Here is a 12,497-nt window from a genome sequence, read left to right on the forward strand (position 1 = left end):
TGGAGTCTTGTGATTGCCTCGTAGCGGTGCTAACAGCAGGTGAGCTTCCATCAGCTTAACTAACTTTAATGTTACTAAATTAGCCTCTAGCTGCTGTTCTCCACTAACTCACAGAACAGGGTGACTTTGAGAGGAACATGCTAGCACATGTTGAATAAACATGAGCACTGCACGTTTCAAAATCGAAAGCGGGTGTTTTTATATCACTGTATTTCTGATGGAAACTAGTTTTCATTTCTTCTTGCATGTAATGTCTGATAATGCAGTGTTTGTGAGTGGAGCTCTGCTTTGTGTACAGCGTTACCAGGGAAACCTCGATCTCTACCACTCCAACAGCGCCACCTGCTGGCAGAGAATGAGTCTGCATATATATGCTGCCACAAATAGAGTGCAAGTCTGTGGGAAACACTGTAATGTTATTTATGCAATTTGTAAGTGCAAATTTTAATTCATTATACTTGTCTCTTTAAAAATAAAAAATTAAGCCACTTAGCCAATGTAACTTTTAGCATAGCCTATTTTATTTGAAGTGTATCCCGTGTATTCTGATACATTCATTAATGTTTCTGGGCTAAGCCCCGGATATCCACTCACCGTAGAACTGCCCCTGGAATCAAACCCATTATTTCAACACTTTGCTCTACTGATTGAGAATGCATTGTAAAAAATTGAGCTTTAATAATTTGAATATGATGGATTATCAACTAATTATGTACCTTCCTTGTAGGTGCGTTCAGATGTAGTATATAACATATTTATTAACGGCAAAGTGCATACAGCACCAAGAAGTTTGACAGTCAAGGCAAATTCTGTAAACTGCTTTGATAAATAATGTTTTTTTTTTCTTGTGCTTGCAGGTTCATTCAGACCTTCAACATTTGTGGCACCAAATGCATTTGGAAAGAGGGTGCAGCCTGAATCCCATCCTGCTGTTTTTCTTCGGAGAGCTTGTCAACTTTTACTGTCAAAATGACTGAATTTTAACAACACAAACTCATTTTTACTGTGTTTTATTTACACTACCAGTCAAAAGTTATTGAACAGTAAGATTTTTAATGTTTCTTAAAGAAGTCTCTTCTGCTCACCAAGCCTGCATTTATTTGATCCAAAGTACAGCAAAAACAGTACAATTTTGAAATATTTTTACTATTTAAAATAACTGCTTTCTATTTGAATATATTTTAAAATGTAATTTATTCCTGTGATCAAAGCTGAATTTTAGGATCATTACTCCAGTCACATGATCCTTCAGAAATTATTCTAATATTCTGATTTGCTGCTCAGAAAACTATTATTATTATTGTTTTTATTATGTTGAAAACAACTGAGTAGAATTTTTTCAGGTTTCTTTGATAAATAGAAAGTTCAGAAGAACAGCATTTATCTGAAATATAAATCTTTTATAACATTCTAAATGTCTTTATCATCACTTTTGATCAATTTAAAGCATCCTTGCTAAATAAAAGTAGTAATTTCTACCATTTCTTTCCCAAAGTAAAAATTATACTGACTCCAAGCTTTTGAATGGTATAGTGTATAATGTTACAAAAGCTTTTTATTTCAGATAAATGCTGATCTTTAGATCTTTCTATTCATCAAAGAAGCCTGAAAAAAATTTACTCAACTGTTTTAAATATTGATGATAATATTAAAAAATGTTTATCAGAATATTAGAATGGTTTCTGAAGGATCATGTGACACTGAAGACTGGAGTGATGATGCTGAAAATTCAGCTTTGATCACAGGAATAAAGTTACTGTAAGATTTACAGCAACCTATTTACAGTGTACTCTTTAGAAAAGTTACATCAAGCAAAGCCAGCATGGTAAAAATGAAGTCCAGTGAAACTTGAGACTTGCACAGTCTTTCGCTCCCACCCGCTTGGCACAAACAGCAAGTTACAGATCAATTAAGCCAGGGATTTCCTCAATTAAGAGTCTTTGGGTCCTGCAGGGCTGTTTGGAGGGGAAACAAGGTTTGTGTCCAAATGGTATTTTAATTACTGCACTGAAACTAAGTACCTGTTTAAATGGCCCAAATTAGATCGCTCCAGGTCTTCAGATATCGATTTAATAGATAACCTATAAAATCTCCTGGAAAAAAAAGCCCGGCGGTGGGAAGGCTAAAAACTAACCACCGGCACACGACACGCTCCTGCTGTTGCTCTCACCAAGAAATGGAAAATAAACAGTGTTTATCAAGGATATATTTATATCAGACAAAACTATTTGGTGATATTATAGACCTGAATTGGAAACCCTGTTGATAAGACTGCTTTTGTGCTAATGCAATGGAAACTATCTTTTTTTTCCCTGCAAATATTTACCAGGATAAAGAACATTCCTAAACACTTGTACAGCAAGTTAAAGAGTTACACAGGAAAAGGAGAGAAAGAGAGGATAAAAATGAGGGACCCTTTGTATGTGGGGGAAGGGAACATTAATGGGAAGAGGAAACTAGAAACAGACATGGAAAGAGAGAGGGGGAAAATGGAGGGAGAGAACGAGGGGGATAGGAAGTGAGGGAGAAACAACCCCAGAAGGGGAAACAACTAAAACTCCAGATAAATGGCTAGATAAAATGAAACCACAGACTTACACATTTTAATGTAGTTTTACATTATAAAATTAAAAAAATGGCAAACTTCTAAATGCACAGTTTAAATGTTAAACTATAAACGCTAAATAACCCTTACAAAAATTCCACCAAAATACCATAGTTCTAAGTCATTGTAACTATTGTACAGGATAATTGCATATTACCATGGTTTGGCCACTGTTTATATCAAAAATGAAATTAAAAATGAAACCAACTAAAATATCAAAACATTTTGAATGGCTTACTGTCTACAGGAGATTCCAAAATAATTTATTTGTTACTTGAAAACCATGACAGTTTTTCAAAATTGTTTAATGAATAGAAAATAATCTTTTCTACCATTATAAATGTCTTTACTATCACATGTTTTGAACAATTTAATGCATCCTTGCTGGTTTTATCGACACCAAACTTTTGAATTGTACTGTAATTTTCTATAGGGAAAAGGGTAGGGGTGGGCGATATGGCAAAAATGTCATATCACGATTTTTTTTTACCCCTAAAGGGCGAAACTTTAGCATATTTTTTTTCTGGCAGCCTGGCAGCCTTTTACAAAAAATAACCATGGTTTTATTACTGTAACCACTGTTTACCACAGTATTTGTAGTGAAACTGCAGTAACCACAAATTTGCCATGGTAATAATAATAATACATTTTAGTACGTATGTAACACCATGTTTATTTTTCATGAGGTATCCTCAAAGGTGGACCTTTGAAACTTATCTACCCTTAAAGCATACATACTTGTATGGTACTAATATGCTCCCTTTTAGGGGTATAGTTGCACCTTTGAGGTTACTGCCCCAGTAAAGGGCTAAAATACAATTATAGTATATTTTACTTCTGACAGTGTAAACAAAAAAGGCCTATGAAATGATAAAAACATGGCTTTAAAATCTAATATTAAGTGAGTATAATTACTGATTATATTCTTTTAATAATTTAAAAGATCAGTTTAGTTTATAGGTATCAGTATCGACGATACTGGGCTTGAAAATATCGGTATCAGATTGAAAATAAAATAAGAGGTATCGCCCATCACTAGCAAAGATTTACGGTTGACTCGTACACATGACCTAACCTCAAAACGCCACCTGCAGGTTTGTTCGAATTACGTCACGGCACTTCCTTGCGAACAAAATGCGTACCTCTGATGCTAATTGGAGTTAACTACATTCTCATGTTAATAGATTATTTTAAACACTAAGCTCTTCTCTGGGGGCAATTAAGCAAATCCTAATGGTAAAGACAATACGAGACAAAAGCAGGGGTAATACAACCACATCCATATAGACTTTACAGTGAGGACCTCTGTTGCATGTGTATTATTAGGAGTGCAGTGGTTTGTCATTTGCATTTGAGAAATGAGATAATCCTGACCCTTAGGCAGCCGCTGACCTCAGGTACTAGAACAGCCGCACGGTTTATGGCTAATAACGGAATCATGACAAATAGAAAATCCTTGCCGAATAAATATGAGCAAAATGAGAGAAGCATTTGCGAAGATTCATGCCGCCACAAAGTGTTACAAGGCGCTAACATACAGGAGGTGAGGTTTAACGACTCAAGTTCTTTCCTCAAGTCTGTACTCATCCCCCTTTATCCTATATGACTGCTACCGACCGGTGAGCTGTCTTGACCCCCTGGCCTCCCGCTGGCCCTCAGTTTGTCATTGGGCCTCCCCCAATGGAGGAGAATATAACCGAATTGGGCCAGTGGGGGATCCGGACACTTGCCACAAAGGGGGACCGGTATGCAAAGAGTTAATCTGTGTTTGGGGTCTTTAACAGGAACAAAGGACAGCAGCAGAGACAAAGGTTGATGGAAGGGGTTTAGAAAAGGGATGGGCCATGTCTTTGCCCCACCATCTGGGCCTTTTGTCTGAAGGAGTGGGGTGGGAGAGCCAGGCCCAGGCAGACGTGCCCCCTGTAAAGGCTGCCTGACCCAATAATACACCCACTGCCACGGGTCAAACCGCAGCAGGTTAAACATACAGTTTGACGGCTGATGTCACAGCCAAACTTAAGTCTGGATTAGTATAAATCAATACAGTGAAAGTTAATGCAAACAATCTTGTAGTCTGTAATAGATATACTACTCTCTCTTTATGGTGGAGTCACTTTTAAGTTAACAGGGAGTATATTTTCAGTTTAACTGTATCATTCACACTGTTGGTTAACCAGGTCAGGGTTCAACACCAATTGTTTTTTTTTTCTGCTTGCTCAGTTGGGACATAGTTCAGATTTTAACTTGCCCTGTCCACATTTTTGTTGTCCACAACACAAAAAACGCATTTAAAAATTAAATTAACTTACTTTAATAATCATTTTTACTAGTGGTTAAACAGATCATAGTTGATCCGTGATCAGTACGGACCAAGCCCCACGGTTCGGCACGCATGTGATCCGCGGATTAATTGCAAAATGTAACCATAATAGAGTATACGTTTTTTCATTTGTTCGTATTTAAACAAGCAAGTGAATTTTAAACAATCCCAGAGAGAAAAGACAAAAGGGAACTCGATTCGTTACTCGTGCGCTGTTAGCAGAGACAAAGCACAGCCACACACACATGAAGCGCACACGCGTTTCACACGGCGCACGAACACCGAATTGAATCCTCTTCTGAATCCTCTGAACAGACACATACACATAAAATGATGACAAAATACCCATCTCGACAATCATTCAGGTAAACGCAGTCAGTTATGTCTCAAGTGAATGAAGACAGCTGAGAAAGAAATCGGATGTGATGTGTATCATTATATCGGATCCGTGCATCAGGTCTTAAAGGGACAGCGGCCTATAAATACTGCTGCTGTCATTAACGATCATCAAACAACAAAACAGCTGTGATAATCTATATTTAATTTATACAGTGAACACTATGCAGTGTTATTTTTCCTAATTATTACATTTCTGTATTTGACTGTATTTGGTTACTACCAACCTTATTTTATTTGTAACATTCTGTTGTATTTATCTATGCTTGTAATTTGTGTATTTGTTCTTATTTTTACTGGCTGTTCTCTTGTCTCTTTAATCATGTTTAAACTTTCTTAGTTAATCTAGTAGTATTTGCTATGGTATCAAAGAAGTACTTCGCTTTAAGTAATAAATAGAAAGCAAATTAAATTGAAATATTTTTCTTTTCTTGCTGATCCAAAAAATCGGGTCAAAAACCGTAATGTGATCTGAACCGTGAGATTTGTGATCCGTTGAACCACTAACTTTTACAGAATTAAAAAATATATATATATTTTTTTTAAATGCAGTTCTTAGAATTAGACAGGAATCTCCAAGACAGTAATAAGTATAAAAAAACTATTTCTGGACATTAACATTGAAAAACATCCCTGTCTGATTTGTATTTTTCAACACACTCTAAATGCCACTACTAAGATTATCACGAGTCATTTTTGTGGATTTGACAAAATCTCATCTGACATCCAGCTAGATAACTGTACCTAGCTGACAAGCTAAAAAAGTTGACAGGCAGAATCCTCCATCTTTATTGTTGAGCCCTGCAGGTGCAATGCGATACAGTGATAAGCAATAAATCCTAACTGAGTTTTTGCTTAAACCAGCCATAACGAGCACTGCATGATGATGAGACATTTGAGGTTTTCTCAAACTGACTCTGGATAACAGTAATAGTGATGCTTGCCTTAGTAAGCACTATTAAGTATGTGCAGATGAGCTGTACATTTTGTAACTTCACTCAACATTTGAATTGAGACATAACTTGCAATGTGCCTGGATTAGACAAGATGTCAGAGCATCAATAATAAAACAAAATAATTTGTCCATTTTGAAATACACACTTATTAGTACTAGTTTACACACAGACAGATAGACAGCATGTATAAAATATAAATAAAACACATGAGACCTACCACCACCATGAATGGAGGAATCCAGGAGGCTCTCCAAGTGTAATGTTCTTCTCCCATCGGATCTACAACAGGCAGTGAGCAGGAAGAAACGAGAAAAAGAAATTGTGAGATTGTAGATAATGTAACATTCTCCTGTCAGACATTGTGCAGTCTGCTCTCTGACCCAATCCAGATCCCATATATCATCCTGCTTTCTCCACCACAACAACAGACTTTTTTTCCTCACATCCTTCTATGACACTGGAGCTTAAAATGGCATAGGCAGAGAGGAGAAAGTCCTTCTAGGAAGCCCCTACATACGAGTTTGGTCATAATTCAGATGTGAAGTGCATTAAAGTGATTTTGGTATAAAATCAAAATAAATAAACAAAGAGCGCAATTTCATATTTTTTGGACTAATACAACAGAATAATGGCCAATGTAGTTGCCATGCGTGTGTTATCAACTTCATGTCATTTCAAACCATGACTTTCTTACGGCCCTATGAATTTAATTTTTTTCGGTTTTAATTTTTCTGGATTGTATTTTTTTCCATTTTAATTTTCCTTTAAAAATAATGTTTTAATAATAAATTTGTTAGTAGTAGTAATACTATCTAGGGATGCACGATATTGGATTTTTGACGATATCTGATATGCCGATATTTTTCAACTCTTTTTGGCCGATAGCCGATGCTGATATATTTCCTTTTGTTTGGAAACAACACCAAGTCTCTCCTGTGTGGAAATAAGCAAATTATTTTTAATTTGGTTAGTTTTTAACAAGAACTTATTTGTTAGAATTAAATAAACAACACTGAAGTTATTTTAGAATGACAGTACATTAAAGCTTTGAAAATAACTATACATAATCTATATATCAATCGCTGCATTTTTTTTCAGAAAGATGCAGTAGTAACCTTAACATTTTATTTTAAGATTTAACATTTGTAGATGATCTAAAGCAAAAGAGTTGTAAAGATTCAGAAAATATTTTAGAGCTCATCATTTGTTTAAAAAATATAACATATTACACATTAATGAATAAATCAGAATAGGCTATAAAAAATTATTTAATTTACACGTGTCATGTTTGTGATTTTTTTTGTATTCATGTAAGCTATAGCTTCTGACCTTTAAATCAAAACATACTCATGATTTTATGACATCAATTACTGCTTTATTTGATCAGAAACAGTCTAAATGTTATTTGTGTATTTTACTTTCATTTTAATAAAAGTAGGCCAACAGCACCCCCTACGGAATCAAAACTCCTTACCGTACATTAGAACCCGGGGGAGGCTGCCGCTGCACGTGCGATTACGGTTTACTCCATCATACACCGAACGCATCATTCTGTACGTGCATTCTCAGTTTAAAATGCAGCGATCCAAAGCACTGAATCTAATCATCATTCAGACAAAACTTTGCTTCAAAAACGAGTCACACTGCTGACAAAATCGAATCACTAGCACACCCTGAGCACATGTATTCCTCTTATCGGCAAGTCATATCGGCATAAATTTTCATATTGGGCCGATGCCTATATGTACATTTAAAGCCATTATCAGTCGATTCCGATATCGGTCCGATAATATCGTGCATCCCTAATACTACAATTACATTTAGACATATTCCTGTCATGATTCCTTTAAGTTAAACTGAAATTTTATTTTGATGCGTTGCTGTTAAGACCTTTAGGTTTCTGTTTGTATACATGATGATAGATTTACTCAAACAAACAGTAAAATGCTTATGAAGTGACTCTCAGAGCAGTTTTAGACATTATGTTCATGTGTTCAGTGTTCACACACTGCGTGCGTCACACGCACTTCAGTATGTGTGTAGTTAACGAAAGTGCACGTCTGTGCTATTCATTCACGCAGAGACACGCAGAACACGCAGGATTTCTATTTAAATGGTATTTTTGGCTTAAACTGGTCCTGCCATGCTTTTTCACTTTTTCAACTTTAGTTAGTCTGTTATGTTGCTGTTTGAGCATAAAAAAGATCTGCAAAGTTACAAAGTCCACTTCAAAAAAAATGTGGGAAGCCGTGGCCTAATGGTTAGAGAGCTGGACTCGTAACCTAAAGGTTGTGGGTTCGAGTCTCATACCAGCAGGGATTGTAGGTGGGGGGAGTGAATGTACAGCGCTCTCTCCACCTTCAATACCACGACTGAGGTGCCCTTGAGCAAGGCACAGAACCCCCAACTGCTCCCCGGGCACCGGGCTCCGGGTGTGTGTTCACAGTGTGTGTGTGTGCACTTAGGATGGGTTAAATGCAGAGCATTAATTCCTAGTATGGGTAACCATACTTGGCCACATGTCACGTCACTTTTTTTTTTTATTTTTTTTTTAAAGATATTTTATTTAACAGAAATCACTTTTCAAAAACTACAACGAACGACTCGTTTGGACTACAACACATATTTTCCGGGATTTGTGATATCACAAATATCAAATAATGGGACGAGACCTGGTTGAGCTGCACTAGAGAAGGCAACGAGTGTTATCACTATGTCGGAGACACACTAGCTTTCCCAAGGCAGACGAACTTGGAGTGGTTACAATCATCCGGGTTTAAATCGCGCTCAAATTGATTTGATTTTGACGCAATATTTACACTGAAGCTCTCAGTCAGCTATGGTAAGGGGCATGACATTTCCCGACCAGGCACCGAGTGCTGCCAATCACAACACACTGGACCAGCTAACCAATCACAGCACATTTCATATTTCAGAAGGCAGGCCTTCATTTGATACAGGAACTATTCGAGCAGTTCATGTCAGACTGGGGAGAGAGGTGTTGTAATAATGTAAAATATGTGAAAAATTATGTGTTTTTCAAACAACCTAGTATGAGAGCCTGTTCTAGTACACCCCCAAAACAAAATCAAGACTTTGTAAAAGAGCATAATAGGACCCCTTTAATATTCACAGACACAAATTTGACAAATTCCGTGACAGTCCACGTTATACAGTAAATTTTGTTTTTATGACTGGATTCTGCGATTCCATCCGCATTTTCTGCATTGCGGAAATCATAGGGCCCTACTTTCTTCTGTAGAAAACAAAAGAAGATATATTGAAAAAGTATACATCTTTTTTTGTCCATATAGTGAAAGTTAATGGGGTCCAGCGTTGTTTTGGGCCCCACTGACTTACATTATATAGACAAAAACAGTTGAAATGATCTTCAAAATAGCCTATCTTTTTTTGTGTTCTGCAGAAGTCAACACCCACAATGCAACTGTTAGTTACAACGTTGGTAAATAGGACTACTGCAACATGACTTGAAGATAGCGCATATTCTTGGCAGTTATTACTCAGCTTCATCCTGGTCAATCCACCAGTGTGGAGACCTACAGCAGGCTTTAGCGATCCAGAGCCATGACCCTCAAAATTAATCATGGCTTCTGTTTTTTCTACACTTCATTCAGGCTTTGGGGCTCACTTTCACCCTCCATCCCTTCTGCTTGTGTGGAAATGACCAGGGTGACTCTCATTAAGGCCATAATTTCAGTGTATTTAAGAAATGTTCTCTTTTGTAATAGGTGAGTAGAAGGACCTGAACTGACCGTGGAAAGTGCGGGGAAAGAATTAGCCTATTATAACAATTATATATGGATGATTACACAGGAAAATGTAGTGAGAAAAAAAAGAAAATCTAAGAGGATAGAGAGGATAGGTTTGTTCACTGCAGCTGAAAGTGGATTACCGAAGCAGGTCTGAAGGTTAAGAACACATTATCAGTAAATTTCACCTCGTTGGCCTGCCAAACGGCACGATAAACATCTGACCAACTTGCGGTGCTTTTGAGAAGTGCTGTAGAAAGTCAGGGAAACAATGCCAACACGCAGCAGAGATGCCGCCAAGCCAACAGGGAGGAAAAACACCCGGGGTAACAGAGCAATGGACGGAAATGACTGCTCACAAACAAACGGCAAATAAAAACCCTGCCGGTCGGTGTATCATAAACAGCTATAAACTGAAATTGAATAGGTAATTAATATTTTTGGGTAATTAATATTTTTGCACATGGTTGGTGCACACATACTGGCCCACAGATTCTGAGACTGTACAAATATGGGGAAAAACAAACAATTCAGTATAGTTCAAATCAACTACACTAATGCAGACGTGTCGATGTTCTTATTAAAGTGAATATCACCCTAAATTAATGCGCATATTAAGAAAAAAAGTATTGCATGAGAAACGAGTGATAGAAACACCAACTTTCGAATAAAAATCCCTTAATTCACAAAAAGTTTTTACGCTCGCTTGAGGTGGCTTTTGACTTGTGTGAAAAAGGGTTGATGCGAATAATGGGAGATGGAAATGCTTTTTGCGAATAAATTCCTCCAAGCGCATCAAAAAAGTCATGTGACTTTGTGCTACGGGACAGCAAAACCTGACAACAGACTTCGTCTTTTTCGACGGGGGAAAAAGTTCCAGGAATTCATCTCCTTCGGCCATCCTACTCACAGGTGACTCCGCTCGCACCAACCGGAGGGGGAGGGGTCATGCTGCACACAACTGAGGGAGTCCTGCACTTTCCGTCTTTGACGACACGTAAAAAAACTGCACATACCGCAGGAACGGTATACGGGACAGCAAAACCTGACTAATCTGACTAAGCATCTGAAACGTTGTTATGGTCATTCGGAAATGCACGAGCAAAGTCTGTCATCAAAATATTTTTGTATAATTGCCTTCCAGAAATGTCTTACACGACCGCGTTCCCAAACAGCAGCATTCACCTCCGAAAGCAATGACCGCATTCATTGTGTTTCGTCTGCTCTAATATAAAAATTATTATATTCTCCTACTTTTCTTAGTGATTTATAGTGCCAGTTTATCAGGAAGTGACGATTTTGTTCTCTTTGACTTGTTGGATGGAAACTATGCTTATTTGCAAATGTTTTATGCAATATTCCAGTTTTGCGCAAGTTAAATTCGCAACTTTGGATGGAAACCCAGCTAATGTTACTGTGGCAGTACAGCGCAGACTCACAACATCCTGACTAGGCATGGGCCGGTATGAGATTCTGATGGTATGATAACCTTAGATAAAAAAAATATCACGGTTTCACGGTATTGCGATTACAGCTCTAAAATATGTTATTTTTAAATGTCTGGGTAAAAAAACTACTTTTTTTTCCACTGAACACATTTTATTTTTAAGAAACATATAGAACATTTTGGAACCGTAAACATGGCAGGCTAAATAATTAGAATAAATCATTTAATTATTCTTAATTAAATGCAGTCACTTAAGTGAGCCTGAACCTGCAGCTCAATAATCAAAAATATAATCAAAACATAATTTCTGTAAAAAATAAAATAAAAAAAATTAATAAAAAATGCATGCATAAACCTGCAGCTCAACAAGGTTTTTGGAGACATGCTCGCTTTCTACACATTCTTCTTTCAGTCCAAGTTATGATGCAGGAATATTCACCTTTCCCGGATTAAGTTTGGAGCGGTGAGGTACGAGGATGTGTGCACATATACACACAAGGAAAGAGAGAGTGCGAGTGTCACACACACACACCGCGTGCACGGTCTCTCCGTAAAACACTCAAACAGTGGCAAAGGTTTTTTTTTTATTTTTTTTTTAAATGCGTGATTTTGAACAGATGTAAACAATGGCAGGAGGCTTAAAAGTATAGACATGATACCAGCTAAATTTAATTATTGTACTAAATCGCAGAAAAGTAGGCTACAGTACGTACTTTAGACTGCTATTCCTCACTCTGTGAAGTAACGTGAGGGAGGAAACTAGATGACGTTGGCTAGTTAATTAGCCATGTTACCTGCCTTGGTAGCAAGCCAAATAGTATTTATTTCAACACTAAAACAAATGGCGGGTGGGTCTCTTGTCTTGATCGGTGGTGAAAGAGGGAGAAACCCGAAGTTGACACAGATATATAGTTTATGTTCGACTTGGAAGTATTTATTTAGCGACCAGCACTAAAACGTCATCTGTACGGAACATCATTGTGTACGGAACATGGTTAGTCTA

At 37.2% G+C, this 12,497-nt stretch overlaps 1 protein-coding gene across 1 annotated transcript in view; it reads right to left on the reverse strand.

The window, feature by feature from the left end:
* The window catches only part of LOC107602602 (single-stranded DNA-binding protein 3-like), an 83,470-nt gene that overhangs the window by 59,708 nt on the left and 11,265 nt on the right, over positions 1-12,497 (reverse strand). The window contains exon 3 of the mRNA XM_016295145.1: positions 6,495-6,556. Coding sequence (XP_016150631.1) covers positions 6,495-6,556 — 62 coding nt within the window. The remainder of the gene's footprint in view (positions 1-6,494; positions 6,557-12,497) is intronic.

Source organism: Sinocyclocheilus grahami, unplaced genomic scaffold (assembly GCF_001515645.1).
Source record: "Sinocyclocheilus grahami isolate Dianchi unplaced genomic scaffold, SAMN03320097.WGS_v1.1 scaffold331.1, whole genome shotgun sequence".
In the NCBI taxonomy this organism is placed as follows: Eukaryota; Metazoa; Chordata; class Actinopteri; order Cypriniformes; family Cyprinidae; genus Sinocyclocheilus; species Sinocyclocheilus grahami.